The sequence below is a fragment of the Bombina bombina genome, chromosome 3 (assembly GCF_027579735.1).
Source record: "Bombina bombina isolate aBomBom1 chromosome 3, aBomBom1.pri, whole genome shotgun sequence".
Lineage (NCBI taxonomy): Eukaryota > Metazoa > Chordata > Amphibia > Anura > Bombinatoridae > Bombina > Bombina bombina.
In genome coordinates, this window is record NC_069501.1 from 6,156,418 (window position 1) to 6,176,187 (window position 19,770).

The following is a 19,770-nucleotide window of genomic DNA, read 5'->3' on the forward strand; positions in this document are numbered from 1 at the left end:
CAGTTATATAAATGCACAGACACACACACACACCTACACATGCTCACACGTGCACAGACACACACACCTACAAATGAACACACACATACCTACAAATACACATACGCACACACAAACACCTACACATATAAACAAACACACACACCATAAATACGCATGCAAACAAACATACCTACAAATACACAGACACACCTACACACAAATATACGCGCACACACACATACCTACAAAAACACAGGCACACACACATACCTACAAATACACAGAAACACATACCCACACATACCTACAAATACACAGACACACACACACACCTACAAATACACAGTCACACACCTACAAATACACAGTCACACACCTACAAATACACAGACACACACACATACCTACAAATACACAGACACACACATACCTACAAACACACCTGCATGAAGTATTCCTCTAGCAGTGCATCAGCCCATCGGTCTGCTACCTCTGTAGGACGAACCTCATTAGAGATGTCACAGAATTTAATCAGGCCTTTCATGAGCTGTTAAAAATGTTTAGAACATGATTAGAAAAAAAGTAATCTTGTAATATGGCAGTTATATGGTGAGGAGTCATGTAATAGGGCAGTGATAGGTACAGGTCAGTTATAGGGTGAGGATCATATAATAGGGCAGTGATAGGTACAGGGAAGTTATTGAGTGAGGGGTCATGTAATAGGGCAGTGATAGGTACAGGCAGTTATAGTGTCAGAGGTCATGTAATAGGGCAGAGATAGGTACAGGGCAGTTATAGGGTGAGGGGTCATGTAATAGGGCAGTGATAGGTACAGGGCAGTTATAGGGTGAGGGGTCATGTAATAGGGCAGTGATAGATACAGGCAGTTATAGGGTCAGAGGTCATGTAATAGGGCAGTGATAGGTACAGGGCAGTTATAGGGTGAGGTGTCATGTAATAGGGCAGTGATAGATACAGGCAGTTATAGGGTCAGAGGTCATGTAATAGGGCAGAGATAGGTACAGGGCAGTGATAGGGTGAGGGGTCATGTAATAGGGCAGTGATAGGTACAGGGCAGTTATAGGGTGAGGTGTCATGTAATAGGGCAGTGATAGATACAGGCAGTTATAGGGTCAGAGGTCATGTAATAGGGCAGAGATAGGTACAGGGCAGTGATAGGGTGAGGGGTCATGTAATAGGGCAGTGATAGGTACAGGGCAGTTATAGGGTGAGGGGTCATGTAATTGTCATGTTCTGGTGTATATGCGCTCAGGACACAAACCCTCGGGGCAGTGGTAGGGAATTGGAGACACAACGCCTGACCCGGGGAAGAGTATCCTGGACGTGGATAGATGATATTCTGTAATTAATACTTGCAAGAAGTTATTGTAGAATTCTTGGAGAGTAAAACATATGTATACAAAATATTCTGGCTTCAATGGAAACATACATTGATACTGTAACTTAGTTAATAGGAGTAACTGCAGGATTCATTAAGGTGAAAAATATAGCAATGTAAGATGTTCAGGCTTCAGAGTAAACTGGTAGAAGGTTGTGACTCATAGATGCAAAGAGTTGCTGCAGGTTTACAGTACATACTATTATTTAGAGCTGTATGCCAGAGTAATACGCAGAGCAGCACATGTGATAGACAAGTTGCAAGTTTAAGGCATTAAATACGGCTTGTGCATATATTGGAGAATCACAGGAAAGCTGGTTAACTGAACACATAGATGCAGAGTTCTGAATATATTAATATATTTGCAGGAGGATATTTCAACTATGACAACTTGTAGCAGTGAATAGTTATAAAGTTCTGAGTATGATGCTATTGTAGCAATTAGATAGTGCTTATAACCAAATGCATACTTGGGCCTAGATTTGGAGTTTGGCGGTAGATGGGCTGTTAACGCTCCGCGGGCTTTTTTCTGGCCGCAGCATAAAATTAACTCTGGTATCGAGAGTTCAAAAAAATGCTGCGTTAGGCTCCAAAAAAGGAGCGTAGAGCATTTTTACCGCAAATGCAACTCTCGATACCAGAGTTGCTTACGGACGCGGCCAGCCTCAAAAACGTGCTCGTGCACGATTCTCCCATAGGAAACAATAGGGCTGTTTGAGCTGTAAAAAAACCTAACACCTGCAAAAAAGCAGCGTTCAGCTCCTAACGCAGCCCCATTGTTTCCTATGGGGAAACACTTCCTACGTCTGCACCTAACACTCTAACATGTACCCCGAGTCTAAACACCCCTAACCTTACACTTATTAACCCCTAATCTGCCGCCCCCGCTATCGCTGACCCCTGCATATTATTTTTAACCCATAATCTTCCGCTCCGTACACCGCCGCAACCTACGTTATCCCTATGTACCCCTAATCTGCTGCCCCTAACACCGCCGACCCCTATATTATATTTATTAACCCCTAATCTGCCCCCCTCAACGTCGCCGACACCTGCCTACACTTATTAACCCCTAATCTGCCGAGCGGACCTGAGCGCTACTATAATAAAGTTATTAACCCCTAACCCGCCTCACTAACCCTATCATAAATAGTATTAACCCCTAATCTGCCCTCCCTAACATCGCCGACACCTAACTTCAATTATTAACCCCTAATCTGACGACCGGAGCTCATTGCTACTATAATAAATGGATTAACCCCTAAAGCTAAGTCTAACCCTAACACTAACACCCCCCTAAGTTAAATATAATTTAAATCTAACGAAATTAATTAACTCTTATTAAATAAATTATTCCTATTTAAAGCTAAATACTTACCTGTAAAATAAATCCTAATATAGCTACAATATAAATTATAATTATATTATAGCTCTTTTAGGATTAATATTTATTTTACAGGCAACTTTGTAATTATTTTAACCAGGTACAATAGCTATTAAATAGTTAAGAACTATTTAATAGTTACCTAGTTAAAATAATAACAAAATTACCTGTAAAATAAATCCTAACCTAAGTTATAATTAAACCTAACACTACCCTATCAATAAATTAATTAAATAAACTACCTACAATTACCTACAATTAACCTAACACTACATTATCAATAAATAAATTAAATACAATTGCTACAAATAACTACAATTACATAAACTAACTAAAGTACAAAAAATAAAAAAGAACTAAGTTACAAAAAATAAAAAAATATTTACAAACATAAGAAAAATATTACAACAATTTTAAAATAATTACACCTACTCTAAGCCCCCTAATAAAATAACAAAGACCCCCAAAATAAAAAAATGCCCTACCCTATTCTAAATTAATAAATTTAAAAGCTCTTTTACCTTACCAGCCCTGAACAGGGCCCTTTGCGGGGCATGCCCCAAGAAAATCAGCTCTTTTGCCTGTAAAAAAAAACATACAATACCCCCCCCCAACATTACAACCCACCACCCACATACCCCTAATCTAACCCAAACCCCCCTTAAATAAACCTAACACTAAGCCCCTGAAGATCTTCCTACCTTGTCTTCACCATCCAGGTATCACCGATCCGTCCTGGCATCCGGTGCTGAAGAGGTCCAGAAGAGGCTCCAAAGTCTTCCTCCTATCCGGCAAGAAGAGGACATCCGGACCGGCAAACATCTTCTCCAAGCGGCATCTTCGATCTTCTTCCATCCGGTGCGGAGCGGGTCCATCTTGAAGCAGCCGACGCGGATCCATCCTCTTCTTCCGTTGTCTCCCGACGAATGACGGTTCCTTTAAGGGACGTCATCCAAGATGGCGTCCCTCGAATTCCGATTGGCTGATAGGATTCTATCAGCCAATCGGAATTAAGGTAGGAATATTCTGATTGGCTGATGGAATCAGCCAATCCAGAATCAAGTTCAATCCTATTGGCTGATCCAATCAGCCAATCAGATTGAGCTCGCATTCTATTGGCTGTTCCGATCAGCCAATAGAATGTGAGCTCAATCTGATTGGCTGATTGGATCAGCCAATAGGATTGAACTTGATTCTGGATTGGCTGATTCCATCAGCCAATCAGAATATTCCTACCTTAATTCCGATTGGCTGATAGAATCCTATCAGCCAATCGGAATTCGAGGGACGCCATCTTGGATGACGTCCCTTAAAGGAACCGTCATTCGTCGGGAGACAACGGAAGAAGAGGATGGATCCGCGTCGGCTGCTTCAAGATGGACCCGCTCCGCACCGGATGGAAGAAGATCGAAGATGCCGCTTGGAGAAGATGTTTGCCGGTCCGGATGTCCTCTTCTTGCCGGATAGGAGGAAGACTTTGGAGCCTCTTCTGGACCTCTTCAGCACCGGATGCCAGGACGGATCGGTGATACCTGGATGGTGAAGACAAGGTAGGAAGATCTTCAGTGGCTTAGTGTTAGGTTTATTTAAGGGGGGTTTGGGTTAGATTAGGGGTATGTGGGTGGTGGGTTGTAATGTTGGGGGGGGGGTATTGTATTATTTTTTTTACAGGCAAAAGAGCTGATTTTCTTGGGGCATGCCCCGCAAAGGGCCCTGTTCAGGGCTGGTAAGGTAAAAGAGCTTTTAACTCTATTAATTTAGAATAGGGTAGGGCATTTTTTTATTTTGGGGGTCTTTGTTATTTTATTAGGGGGATTAGAGTAGGTGTAATTAGTTTAAAATTGTTGTAATATTTTTCTTATGTTTGTAAATATTTTTTTATTGTTTGCAACTTAGTTCTTTTTTATTTTTTGTACTTTAGTTAGTTTATGTAATTGTAGTTATTTGTAGCAATTGTATTTAATTTATTTATTGATAATGTAGTGTTAGGTTAATTGTAGGTAATTGTAGGTAATTTATTTAATTAATTTATTGATAGTCTAGTGTTAGGTTTAATTAGAACTTAGGTTAGGATTTATTTTACAGGTAATTTTGTTATTATTTTAACTAGGTAACTATTAAATAGTTCTTAACTATTTAATAGCTATTGTACCTGGTTAAAATAATTACAAAGTTGCCTGTAAAATAAATATTAATCCTAAAATAGCTATAATATAATTATAATTTATATTGTAGCTATATTAGGGTTTATTTTACAGGTAAGTATTTAGCTTTAAATAGGAATAATTTATTTAATAAGAGTTAATTAATTTCGTTAGATTTAAATTATATTTAACTTAGGGGGGTGTTAGTGTTAGGGTTAGACTTAGCTTTAGGGGTTAATCCATTTATTATAGTAGCGGCGAGATTTGGTCGGCAGATTAGGGGTTAATAATTGAAGTTAGGTGTCGGCGATGTTAGGGAGGGCAGATTAGGGGTTAATACTATTTATTATAGGGTTAGTGAGGCGGGTTAGGGGTTAATTACTTTATTATAGTAGCGCTCAGGTCCGCTCGGCAGATTAGGGGTTAATAAGTGTAGGCAGGTGGAGGTGACGTTGTGGGGGGCAGGTTAGGGGTTAATAAATATAATACAGGGGTCAGCGGGGTTAGGGGCAGCAGATTAGGGGTACATAAGGATAACGTAGGTGGCGGCGCTTTGCGGTCGGAAGATTAGGGGTTAATTATTGTAAGTAGCTGGCGGCGACGTTGTGGGGGGCAGCAGATTAGGGGTACATAAGTATAACGTAGGTGGCGGTCGGCAGATTAGGGGTTAAAAAAATGTAATCGAGTGGCGGCGATGTGGGGGGACCTCGGTTTAGGGGTACATAGGTAGTTTATGGGTGTTAGTGTACTTTAGGGTACAGTAGTTAAGAGCTTTATGAACCGGCGTTAGCCCAGAAAGCTCTAAACTCCTGCTATTTTCCGGGGGGCTGGAGTTTTGTCGTTAGAGCTCTAACGCTCACTTCAGAAACGACTCTAAATACCGGCGTTAGAAAGATCCCATTGAAAAGATAGGATACGCAATTGACGTAAGGGGATCTGCGGTATGGAAAAGTCGCGGCTGAAAAGTGAGCGTTAGACCCTTTAATCACTGACTCCAAACACCGGCGGTAGCCTAAAACCAGCGTTAGGAGCCTCTAACGCTGGTTTTCACGGCTACCGCCGAACTCTAAATCTAGCCGTTGTAATTTAGAATAAGTTCAGAGTTTAAGTAGCAGAGTCCAGGAAACAAAATGGGAAGTATATGGATACTTGCGATTAGATGATTTTAAGCTTAGTTTAAAATAAAGGCTGTAGTTTGAATATGCTGGTAAAATCCATGCAGGAACAGTCACAGACATCAATTGTTCTGGAACAAAACTTCAAAGCTAATGCAAAGCACATTAGGCCTGAGATGGTTTAAAAAGAGGCTGAGGAAATCAGGTGCATGAATGATTATTAAGGCAGGTAAGTTAAATGCAGATACTGCCCAAACCAGCATGATTGTCAGTAGCAGGGAAGGCAGTCTTAAAGGGACAGTGATATCAGGCAGGCATATGTTACAGTAATAGGGCAGTGATAGGTACAGGCAGTTATAGGGTGAGGGGTCATGTAATAGGGCAGTGATAGGTACAGACAGTTATAGGGTGAGGGGTCATGTAATAGGGCAGTGATAGGTACAGGCAGTTATAGGGTGAGGGGTCATGTAATAAGGCAGTGATAGGTACAGGCAGTTATAGGGTGAGGGGTCATGTAATAGGGCAGTGATAGGTACAGGCAGTTATCGGGTGAGGTGTCATATAATAGGGCAGTGATAGGTACAGGGCAGTTATAGGGTGAGGGGTCATTTAATAGGGCAGTGATAGGTACAGGCAGTTATAGGGTGAGGGGTCAGGTAATAGGGCAGTGATAGGAACAGACAGTTATAGGGTGAGGGGTTATGTAATAGGGCAGTGATAGGTACAGACAGTTATAGGGTGAGGGGTCATGTAATAAGGCAGTGATAGGTACAGGCAGTTATAGGGTGAGGGGTTATGTAATAGGGCAGTGATAGGTACAGACAGTTATAGGGTGAGGGGTTATGTAATAAGGCAGTGATAGGTACAGGGCAGTTATAGGGTGAGGGGTCATGTAATAGGGCAGTGATAGATACAGGCAGTTATAGGGTCAGAGGTCATGTAATAGGGCAGTGATAGGTACAGGGCAGTTATAGGGTGAGGTGTCATGTAATAGGGCAGTGATAGATACAGGCAGTTATAGGGTCAGAGGTCATGTAATAGGGCAGAGATAGGTACAGGGCAGTGATAGGGTGAGGGGTCATGTAATAGGGCAGTGATAGGTACAGGGCAGTTATAGGGTGAGGTGTCATGTAATAGGGCAGTGATAGATACAGGCAGTTATAGGGTCAGAGGTCATGTAATAGGGCAGAGATAGGTACAGGGCAGTGATAGGGTGAGGGGTCATGTAATAGGGCAGTGATAGGTACAGGGCAGTTATAGGGTGAGGGGTCATGTAATTGTCATGTTCTGGTGTATATGCGCTCAGGACACAAACCCTCGGGGCAGTGGTAGGGAATTGGAGACACAACGCCTGACCCGGGGAAGAGTATCCTGGACGTGGATAGATGATATTCTGTAATTAATACTTGCAAGAAGTTATTGTAGAATTCTTGGAGAGTAAAACATATGTATACAAAATATTCTGGCTTCAATGGAAACATACATTGATACTGTAACTTAGTTAATAGGAGTAACTGCAGGATTCATTAAGGTGAAAAATATAGCAATATAAGATGTTCAGGCTTCAGAGTAAACTGGTAGAAGGTTGTGACTCATAGATGCAAAGAGTTGCTGCAGGTTTACAGTACATACTATTATTTAGAGCTGTATGCCAGAGTAATACGCAGAGCAGCACATGTGATAGACAAGTTGCAAGTTTAAGGCATTAAATACGGCTTGTGCATATATTGGAGAATCACAGGAAAGCTGGTTAACTGAACACATAGATGCAGAGTTCTGAATATATTAATATATTTGCAGGAGGATATTTCAACTATGACAACTTGTAGCAGTGAATAGTTATAAAGTTCTGAGTATGATGCTATTGTAGCAATTAGATAGTGCTTATAACCAAATGCATACTTGGGCCTAGATTTGGAGTTTGGCGGTAGATGGGCTGTTAACGCTCCGCGGGCTTTTTTCTGGCCGCAGCATAAAATTAACTCTGGTATCGAGAGTTCAAAAAAATGCTGCGTTAGGCTCCAAAAAAGGAGCGTAGAGCATTTTTACCGCAAATGCAACTCTCGATACCAGAGTTGCTTACGGACGCGGCCAGCCTCAAAAACGTGCTCGTGCACGATTCTCCCATAGGAAACAATAGGGCTGTTTGAGCTGTAAAAAAACCTAACACCTGCAAAAAAGCAGCGTTCAGCTCCTAACGCAGCCCCATTGTTTCCTATGGGGAAACACTTCCTACGTCTGCACCTAACACTCTAACATGTACCCCGAGTCTAAACACCCCTAACCTTACACTTATTAACCCCTAATCTGCCGCCCCCCGCTATCGCTGACCCCTGCATATTATTTTTAACCCATAATCTTCCGCTCCGTACACCGCCGCAACCTACGTTATCCCTATGTACCCCTAATCTGCTGCCCCTAACACCGCCGACCCCTATATTATATTTATTAACCCCTAATCTGCCCCCCTCAACGTCGCCGACACCTGCCTACACTTATTAACCCCTAATCTGCCGAGCGGACCTGAGCGCTACTATAATAAAGTTATTAACCCCTAACCCGCCTCACTAACCCTATCATAAATAGTATTAACCCCTAATCTGCCCTCCCTAACATCGCCGACACCTAACTTCAATTATTAACCCCTAATCTGACGACCGGAGCTCATTGCTACTATAATAAATGGATTAACCCCTAAAGCTAAGTCTAACCCTAACACTAACACCCCCCTAAGTTAAATATAATTTAAATCTAACGAAATTAATTAACTCTTATTAAATAAATTATTCCTATTTAAAGCTAAATACTTACCTGTAAAATAAATCCTAATATAGCTACAATATAAATTATAATTATATTATAGCTCTTTTAGGATTAATATTTATTTTACAGGCAACTTTGTAATTATTTTAACCAGGTACAATAGCTATTAAATAGTTAAGAACTATTTAATAGTTACCTAGTTAAAATAATAACAAAATTACCTGTAAAATAAATCCTAACCTAAGTTATAATTAAACCTAACACTACCCTATCAATAAATTAATTAAATAAACTACCTACAATTACCTACAATTAACCTAACACTACATTATCAATAAATAAATTAAATACAATTGCTACAAATAACTACAATTACATAAACTAACTAAAGTACAAAAAATAAAAAAGAACTAAGTTACAAAAAATAAAAAAATATTTACAAACATAAGAAAAATATTACAACAATTTTAAAATAATTACACCTACTCTAAGCCCCCTAATAAAATAACAAAGACCCCCAAAATAAAAAAATGCCCTACCCTATTCTAAATTAATAAATTTAAAAGCTCTTTTACCTTACCAGCCCTGAACAGGGCCCTTTGCGGGGCATGCCCCAAGAAAATCAGCTCTTTTGCCTGTAAAAAAAAACATACAATACCCCCCCCCAACATTACAACCCACCACCCACATACCCCTAATCTAACCCAAACCCCCCTTAAATAAACCTAACACTAAGCCCCTGAAGATCTTCCTACCTTGTCTTCACCATCCAGGTATCACCGATCCGTCCTGGCATCCGGTGCTGAAGAGGTCCAGAAGAGGCTCCAAAGTCTTCCTCCTATCCGGCAAGAAGAGGACATCCGGACCGGCAAACATCTTCTCCAAGCGGCATCTTCGATCTTCTTCCATCCGGTGCGGAGCGGGTCCATCTTGAAGCAGCCGACGCGGATCCATCCTCTTCTTCCGTTGTCTCCCGACGAATGACGGTTCCTTTAAGGGACGTCATCCAAGATGGCGTCCCTCGAATTCCGATTGGCTGATAGGATTCTATCAGCCAATCGGAATTAAGGTAGGAATATTCTGATTGGCTGATGGAATCAGCCAATCCAGAATCAAGTTCAATCCTATTGGCTGATCCAATCAGCCAATCAGATTGAGCTCGCATTCTATTGGCTGTTCCGATCAGCCAATAGAATGTGAGCTCAATCTGATTGGCTGATTGGATCAGCCAATAGGATTGAACTTGATTCTGGATTGGCTGATTCCATCAGCCAATCAGAATATTCCTACCTTAATTCCGATTGGCTGATAGAATCCTATCAGCCAATCGGAATTCGAGGGACGCCATCTTGGATGACGTCCCTTAAAGGAACCGTCATTCGTCGGGAGACAACGGAAGAAGAGGATGGATCCGCGTCGGCTGCTTCAAGATGGACCCGCTCCGCACCGGATGGAAGAAGATCGAAGATGCCGCTTGGAGAAGATGTTTGCCGGTCCGGATGTCCTCTTCTTGCCGGATAGGAGGAAGACTTTGGAGCCTCTTCTGGACCTCTTCAGCACCGGATGCCAGGACGGATCGGTGATACCTGGATGGTGAAGACAAGGTAGGAAGATCTTCAGTGGCTTAGTGTTAGGTTTATTTAAGGGGGGTTTGGGTTAGATTAGGGGTATGTGGGTGGTGGGTTGTAATGTTGGGGGGGGGGTATTGTATTATTTTTTTTACAGGCAAAAGAGCTGATTTTCTTGGGGCATGCCCCGCAAAGGGCCCTGTTCAGGGCTGGTAAGGTAAAAGAGCTTTTAACTCTATTAATTTAGAATAGGGTAGGGCATTTTTTTATTTTGGGGGTCTTTGTTATTTTATTAGGGGGATTAGAGTAGGTGTAATTAGTTTAAAATTGTTGTAATATTTTTCTTATGTTTGTAAATATTTTTTTATTGTTTGCAACTTAGTTCTTTTTTATTTTTTGTACTTTAGTTAGTTTATGTAATTGTAGTTATTTGTAGCAATTGTATTTAATTTATTTATTGATAATGTAGTGTTAGGTTAATTGTAGGTAATTGTAGGTAATTTATTTAATTAATTTATTGATAGTCTAGTGTTAGGTTTAATTAGAACTTAGGTTAGGATTTATTTTACAGGTAATTTTGTTATTATTTTAACTAGGTAACTATTAAATAGTTCTTAACTATTTAATAGCTATTGTACCTGGTTAAAATAATTACAAAGTTGCCTGTAAAATAAATATTAATCCTAAAATAGCTATAATATAATTATAATTTATATTGTAGCTATATTAGGGTTTATTTTACAGGTAAGTATTTAGCTTTAAATAGGAATAATTTATTTAATAAGAGTTAATTAATTTCGTTAGATTTAAATTATATTTAACTTAGGGGGGTGTTAGTGTTAGGGTTAGACTTAGCTTTAGGGGTTAATCCATTTATTATAGTAGCGGCGAGATTTGGTCGGCAGATTAGGGGTTAATAATTGAAGTTAGGTGTCGGCGATGTTAGGGAGGGCAGATTAGGGGTTAATACTATTTATTATAGGGTTAGTGAGGCGGGTTAGGGGTTAATTACTTTATTATAGTAGCGCTCAGGTCCGCTCGGCAGATTAGGGGTTAATAAGTGTAGGCAGGTGGAGGTGACGTTGTGGGGGGCAGGTTAGGGGTTAATAAATATAATACAGGGGTCAGCGGGGTTAGGGGCAGCAGATTAGGGGTACATAAGGATAACGTAGGTGGCGGCGCTTTGCGGTCGGAAGATTAGGGGTTAATTATTGTAAGTAGCTGGCGGCGACGTTGTGGGGGGCAGCAGATTAGGGGTACATAAGTATAACGTAGGTGGCGGTCGGCAGATTAGGGGTTAAAAAAATGTAATCGAGTGGCGGCGATGTGGGGGGACCTCGGTTTAGGGGTACATAGGTAGTTTATGGGTGTTAGTGTACTTTAGGGTACAGTAGTTAAGAGCTTTATGAACCGGCGTTAGCCCAGAAAGCTCTAAACTCCTGCTATTTTCCGGGGGGCTGGAGTTTTGTCGTTAGAGCTCTAACGCTCACTTCAGAAACGACTCTAAATACCGGCGTTAGAAAGATCCCATTGAAAAGATAGGATACGCAATTGACGTAAGGGGATCTGCGGTATGGAAAAGTCGCGGCTGAAAAGTGAGCGTTAGACCCTTTAATCACTGACTCCAAACACCGGCGGTAGCCTAAAACCAGCGTTAGGAGCCTCTAACGCTGGTTTTCACGGCTACCGCCGAACTCTAAATCTAGCCGTTGTAATTTAGAATAAGTTCAGAGTTTAAGTAGCAGAGTCCAGGAAACAAAATGGGAAGTATATGGATACTTGCGATTAGATGATTTTAAGCTTAGTTTAAAATAAAGGCTGTAGTTTGAATATGCTGGTAAAATCCATGCAGGAACAGTCACAGACATCAATTGTTCTGGAACAAAACTTCAAAGCTAATGCAAAGCACATTAGGCCTGAGATGGTTTAAAAAGAGGCTGAGGAAATCAGGTGCATGAATGATTATTAAGGCAGGTAAGTTAAATGCAGATACTGCCCAAACCAGCATGATTGTCAGTAGCAGGGAAGGCAGTCTTAAAGGGACAGTGATATCAGGCAGGCATATGTTACAGTAATAGGGCAGTGATAGGTACAGGCAGTTATAGGGTGAGGGGTCATGTAATAGGGCAGTGATAGGTACAGACAGTTATAGGGTGAGGGGTCATGTAATAGGGCAGTGATAGGTACAGGCAGTTATAGGGTGAGGGGTCATGTAATAAGGCAGTGATAGGTACAGGCAGTTATAGGGTGAGGGGTCATGTAATAGGGCAGTGATAGGTACAGGCAGTTATCGGGTGAGGTGTCATATAATAGGGCAGTGATAGGTACAGGGCAGTTATAGGGTGAGGGGTCATTTAATAGGGCAGTGATAGGTACAGGCAGTTATAGGGTGAGGGGTCAGGTAATAGGGCAGTGATAGGAACAGACAGTTATAGGGTGAGGGGTTATGTAATAGGGCAGTGATAGGTACAGACAGTTATAGGGTGAGGGGTCATGTAATAAGGCAGTGATAGGTACAGGCAGTTATAGGGTGAGGGGTTATGTAATAGGGCAGTGATAGGTACAGACAGTTATAGGGTGAGGGGTTATGTAATAAGGCAGTGATAGGTACAGACAGTTATAGGGTGAGGGGTTATGTAATAAGGCAGTGATAGGAACAGACAGTTATAGGGTGAGGGGTCATGTAATAGGGCAGTGATAGGTACAGGCAGTTATAGGGTGAGGGGTCATGTAATAGGGCAGTGATAGGTACAGACAGTTATAGGGTGAGGGGTCATGTAATAGGGCAGTGATAGGTACAGACAGTTATAGGGTGAGGGGTTATGTAATAAGGCAGTGATAGGTACAGACAGTTATAGGGTGAGGGGTTATGTAATAAGGCAGTGATAGGTACAGACAGTTATAGCGTGAAGGGTCATGTAATAGGGCAGTGATAGGTACAGACAGTTATAGGGTGAGGGGTCATGTAATAGGGCAGTGATAGGTACAGACAGTTATAGGGTGAGGGGTCATGTAATAGGGCAGTGATAGGTACAGACAGTTATAGGGTGAGGGGTCATGTAATAGGGCAGTGATAGGTACAGACAGTTATAGCGTGAAGGGTCATGTAATAGGGCAGTGATAAGTACAGGGTAGTTATAGGGTGAGGGGTCATGTAATAGGGCAGTGATAGGTACAGGCAGTTATAGCGTGAAGGGTCATGTAATAGGGCAGTGATAGGTACAGACAGTTATAGCGTGAAGGGTCATGTAATAGGGCAGTGATAGGTACAGACAGTTATAGCGTGAGGTGTCATGTAATAGGGCAGTGATAGGTACAGGGCAGTTATAGGGTGAGGGGTCATGTAATAGGGCAGTGATAGGTACAGGCAGTTATAGGGTGAGGGGTCATGTAATAGGGCAGTGATAGGTACAGGCAGTTATAGGGTGAGGGGTCATGTAATAGGGCAGTGATAGGTACAGGCAGTTATAGGGTGAGGGGTCATGTAATAGGGCAGTGATAGGTACAGGGCAGTTATAGGGTGAGGGGTCATGTAATAGGGCAGTGATAGGTACAGGGCAGTTATAGGGTGAGGGGTCATGTAATAGGGCAGTGATAGGTACAGGCAGTTATAGGGTGAGGGGTCATGTAATAGGGCAGTGATAGGTACAGGGTAGTTATAGGGTGAGGGGTCATGTAATAGGGCAGTGATAGGTACAGGCAGTTATAGGGTGAGGGGTCATGTAATAGGGCAGTGATAGGTACAGACAGTTATAGGGTGAGGGGTCATGTAATAGGGCAGTGATAGGTACAGACAGTTATAGGGTGAGGGGTCATGTAATAGGCAGTGATAGGTACAGGCAGTTATAGGGTGAGGGGTCATGTAATAGGGCAGTGATAGGTACAGGCAGTTATAGGGTGAGGGGTCATGTAATAGGGCAGTGATAGGTACAGGGCAGTTATAGGGTGAGGGGTTCATGTAATAGGCAGTGATAGGTACAGGCAGTTATAGGGTGAGGGTCATGTAATAGGGCAGTGATAGGTACAGACAGTTATAGGGTGAGGGGTCATGTAATAGGGCAGTGATAGGTACAGGCAGTTATAGGGTGAGGGGTCATGTAATAGGGCAGTGATAGGTACAGACAGTTATAGGGTGAGGGGTCATGTAATAGGGCAGTGATAGGTACAGACAGTTATAGGGTGAGGGGTTATGTAATAGGCAGTGATAGGTACAGACAGTTATAGGGTGAGGGTTATGTAATAAGGCAGTGATAGGTACAGACAGTTATAGGGTGAGGGGTTCATGTAATAGGGCAGTGATAGGTACAGACAGTTATAGGGTGAGGGGTCATGTAATAGGGCAGTGATAGGTACAGGACAGTTATAGGGTGAGGGGTCATGTAATAGGGCAGTGATAGGTACAGACAGTTATAGGGTGAGGGGTCATGTAATAGGGCAGTGATAGGTACAGACAGTTATAGCGTGAGGGTCATGTAATAGGGCAGTGATAGGTACAGACAGTTATAGGGTGAGGGGTCATGTAATAGGGCAGTGATAGGTACAGACAGTTATAGCGTGAAGGGTCATGTAATAGGGCAGTGATAGGTACAGACAGTTATAGCGTGAAGGGTCATGTAATAGGGCAGTGATAGGTACAGACAGTTATAGCGTGAGGTGTCATGTAATAGGGCAGTGATAGGTACAGACAGTTATAGGGTGAGGGGTCATGTAATAGGGCAGTGATAGGTACAGACAGTTATAGGGTGAGGGGTCATGTAATAGGGCAGTGATAGGTACAGGACAGTTATAGGGTGAGGGGTCATGTAATAGGGCAGTGATAGGTACAGGCAGTTATAGGGTGAGGGGTCATGTAATAGGGCAGTGATAGGTACAGACTGTTATAGGTGAAGGGTCATGTAATAGGGCAGTGATAGGTACAGACAGTTATAGGGTGAGGGGTCATGTAATAGGGCAGTGATAGGTACAGACAGTTATAGGGTGAGGGGTCATGTAATAGGCAGTGATAGGTACAGACAGTTATAGGGTGAGGGGTCATGTAATAGGGAAGCAATAAGATGTGATAGGAAAGTTTGGTAACTTATACTTTTAAGGGTATCTGAAAAACAGCATAGTGATAGGTGCTTGGCAGGGATAGAGCAGAGTGAGGGCACTGTGTTTATTTACACCAGCTCATCTGTCTCACCGATTTTACACAGTCTCTGTTTGTGAAGTCCAAATTCTCAATGTTCTGTAGCATTTGTAGGATTTCAGAGTGATAAGATAAGTCAGTGGCCAAGATTAGCTCCACAACACCCTGAACAAAGAACCACACAGATTGTCAGCCATTATCTGCTGTCATCCCCCCCCCCCCAATTATTACTAATTCTGCCCACCCCATCACTGCTTTCTGTCACTGCCAACCCAACACATCACTGCTGTCTGTCACTGCCAACACAACACATCACTGCTCTCTGTCACTGCCAACTCAACACATCACTGCAGTCTGTCACTGCCAACCCAACACATCACTGCTGTCTGTCACTGCCAACACAACACATCACTGCTCTCTGTCACTGCCAACTCAACACATCACTGCAGTCTGTCACTGCCAACCCAGCACATCACTGCTGTCTGTCACTGCCAACCCAACACATCACTGCTGACTGTTACTGCCAACCCAACACACCACTGCTGTCTGTCACTGCCAACCCAACACATCACTGCTGTCTGTCACTGCCAACCCAACACATCACTGCTGTCTGTCACTGCCAACCCAACACATCACTGCTGTCTGTCACTGCCAACACATCACTGCTGTCTGTCACTGCCAACACATCACTGCTGTCTGTCACTGCCAACCCAACACATCACTGCTGTCTATCACTGCTAACACAATACATCACTGCTGTCTGTCACTGCCAACCCAACACATCACTGCTGTCTGTCACTGCCAACCCAACACATCACTGCTGTCTGTCACTGCCAACCCCATCATCACTGCTGTCTATCACTGCTAACACAATACATCACTGCTGTCTGTCACTGCCAACCCAACACATCACTGCAGTCTGTCACTGCCAACCCAACACATCACTGCTGTCTTTCACTGCTAACACAATACATCACTGCTGTCTGTCACTGCCAACCCAACACATCACTGCTGTCTGTCACTGCCAACCCAACACATCACTGCTGTCTGTCACTGCCAACCCATCACATCACTGCTGTCTGTAATCCCCCACCTCATCATTACTCCCTTCCATTCTCACCACCCCATCACTGAACTTGTTACTATCAAAAATCCTATCACAGTTCCCTTTCACCTCTTCTCACCCATCACTACTCCCTCTTGACACTGCTGTATTTAGAACCCACCACTGCTCCCATTTATATGGTTACACCATTAGTGTCATTGGCTCATACCCCTCTCACTGCTGAATGTTGCATCCTCTCATTCTCTGTCACAGCTACTATCTCACATGAACACCCCTCTAATACTCTCAAACACACTCCTTTGTGTTCTCACCTTTTTTATGTGATTGGTGTCCTCGTGGTTGGAGTAACAGAAGATATTGTGCTCTGGCTGGCTCAGGATGTGCAGTGTAATTGTGCAGTGATGATTCTCCAGAGGGGACTTATTCTCATAACGAGTGGCCAGATCTGTTCGGGCGTTCACCTGGTAACTGATACAGATCAGCAACCAAATGTCTTAGTTATTTCGTTTAGTAGAATATCTCAGCGGTGTATTCCAATACATTTTAGAACAATTTATGTATTATGAATATTAACCCATTCCGGTCCTACAAATTTTTACATATACTTTCAGATATACAAAAATGTTAACAGTTGCACTTTAGACCAGTATAGAAAATTCTAAAGTGTCCCTGTTTTAACGTTTTTGTATATCTGAAGTACATGCTGCAGAAAAGCTCCATGTAGGAGACACTGGCAGCATCTTGTCATCCTCCTGGTGCTGCAGCACCTTCTAGCCTCTGATAATGAGAGCGGAGAGTCCCAAGTAATCATTCCAGGAAGCCCGCTTGGTTGGTTCCGCTATATGCCGGTAGCATTATCTTACCACTTTTAAATAGCAAGTCCAGCAAGTAATCACTAGATGTCGCTATTTAGCTGTGCAATTCAAAAGCAAAACATCATGTCGGAATATATCAGTCATCAGATCGCAAGCGGTAAAACCCTTTGTCGGATATGTTCTGACATAGGACCGGAAAGGGTTAATAATTAATAACAATAATAAAATTATCGTCAGCAATACCTCCAATTAATATAGTTGTGCACCCCAGTAAAATGTTATATAATCTCTGTGGTGTACTCCAGAATAATACTGTTGATAGGTTCAGCAATTAATGACAATAAAATTATTATTAAATATTAATATTTAATCCCAAATTATATGTTCCTAAATTCTTGATCAGGTAAATTATTATAAACACGGTGACTATATTTATGCAAACAGAATATCAATGATGACCAGATATATATAATTATTACAATATTAAAATATAAAGTAAGCTATAGAAATATTTAGATTAATTAATATTCAATTAAATCGCTTGTTATCCTGGATATGGACACAATCGCCTAGATTACGAGTCTTGCGTTAGCCTTAAAAAGCAGCGTTGAGAGGTCCCAACGCTGCTTTTTAACGCCCGCTGGTATTACGAGTCTGGCAGGTACAGGTGTACCGCTCACTTTTTTTTCGCGACTCGAGCATACCGCAAATCCACTTACGTAAATTGCGTATCCTATCTTTTCAATGGGACTTGCATAACGGCGGTATTACGAGTCGTGGGAAAAGTGAGCGGTAGACCCTCTCCTGTCAAGACTCCTACCGTATTTAGTAGTTAAGAGTTTTATGGAATAACGCCATAACATAAGACTCTTAACTAAAGTGCTAAAAAGTACACTAACACCCATAAACTACCTATTAACCCCTAAACGGAGCCCCCCCCCCCACATCGCAAACACTTAAATACATTTTTTAACCCCTAATCTGCCGACCGGACATCGCCGCCACTTTAATAAATATATTAACCCCTAAACCGCCGCATTCCCGCCTCGCAAACACTAGTTAAATTTTATTAACCCCTAATCTGCCGCCCACAACGTCGCTGCCACTATATTAAATGTCTAAACCCTAAATCTAAGCCCCCTAACATAAATATAATTTTAATAAATCGAAATAAAATTACTATTATTAAATAAATTATTCCCTATTTAAAACTAATACTTACCTATAAAATAAACCCTAGATAGCTAACAATATAACTAATAGTTACATTGTAGCTATCTCAGGGTTTATTTTTATTTTTACAGGCAAGTTTGTATTTATTTTAACTAGGTACAATAGTTATTAAATAGTTATTAACTATTTATACTCTACCCTAGTTAAAATAAGCTACAAATTTACCTGTAAAAATAAACCCTAACCTAAGTTACAATTACACCTAACACTACACTATCATTGAATTAATTGCCTAAACTAACTATAATTAAATACAATTAAATTAAATAAACTAAAGTACGAAAAAAACAAAACCACTAAATTAAAAAACAATAAAATAATTACAAGAATTTTAAACTTAAATTTTCAAACCCCCCCACAAAATAAAAAAAAACCCTAGCCTAAAATAAACTACCAATAGCCCTTAAAAGGGCCTTATGCTGGTCTTTGCCCCCAAAGTAATCAGCTTCTTTTACCTGTAAAAAAAAATACAAACAACCCCCCCAACAGTAAATACCCACCACCCAGACAACCTTAAAAGGGGCATTTGGTATGGGCATTGCCCTTAAAGGGCAAGTTAGCTCTTTTGCCGCCCAGACCCTAACCTAAAATAAAACCACCCAATACAACCTTAAAAAAAAACCTAACACTAACCTCTGAAGATCGACTTACCGGGAGACGTCATAATTGGCTGATGAGAGAAGGGGAGAGAGAGACAGCAAAAGAGAGAAGGGGGAGAGAGAGACAGCAAAAGAGAGACGGGGAGAGAGAGAGACAGCAAAAGAGAGAAGGGGAGAAGCGAGACAGCAAAAGAGAGAAGGGGAGAGAGACAGCAAAAGAGAGAAAGGGGAGAGAGACAGCAAAAGAGAGAAGGGTGGAGAGAGCGACAGCAAAAGAGAGAAGGGGCTGAGAGAGACAGCAAAAGAGAGAGGGGGAGAGAGACAGCAAAAGAGAGAGTGGGAGAGAGAGACAGTAAAGAGAGAGGCGGGAAGAGAGAGAGCACAAAGAGGGGGGAGAGATGAGAGCGCAAAAGAGGGGGGAGAGAGAGAGAGCCAAAAGAGAGGGGGGAAGAGCGCAAAAAGAGAGGGGGAGATGAGAGCGCAAAAGACGAGGGGGAGAGAGAGCGCAAAAGAGAGGGGGAGAGAGAGCGCAAAAGAGAGGGGAGAGAGGGGGGGGGGGAGCGCAAAAGAGATG

The 19,770-nt window shown here is 42.0% G+C and overlaps 1 protein-coding gene across 1 annotated transcript in view; it reads right to left on the reverse strand.

Annotated features, from left to right (window-relative positions):
* The window catches only part of LOC128652775 (high affinity cGMP-specific 3',5'-cyclic phosphodiesterase 9A-like), a 432,847-nt gene that overhangs the window by 137,654 nt on the left and 275,423 nt on the right, over positions 1–19,770 (reverse strand). Inside the window, exons 7-9 of the mRNA XM_053705705.1 lie at positions 16,861–17,017; positions 15,538–15,648; positions 425–529 (exon numbers count right to left, since the gene is read on the reverse strand). Of these exons, the coding sequence (XP_053561680.1) occupies positions 425–529; positions 15,538–15,648; positions 16,861–17,017 (373 nt within the window). The remainder of the gene's footprint in view (positions 1–424; positions 530–15,537; positions 15,649–16,860; positions 17,018–19,770) is intronic.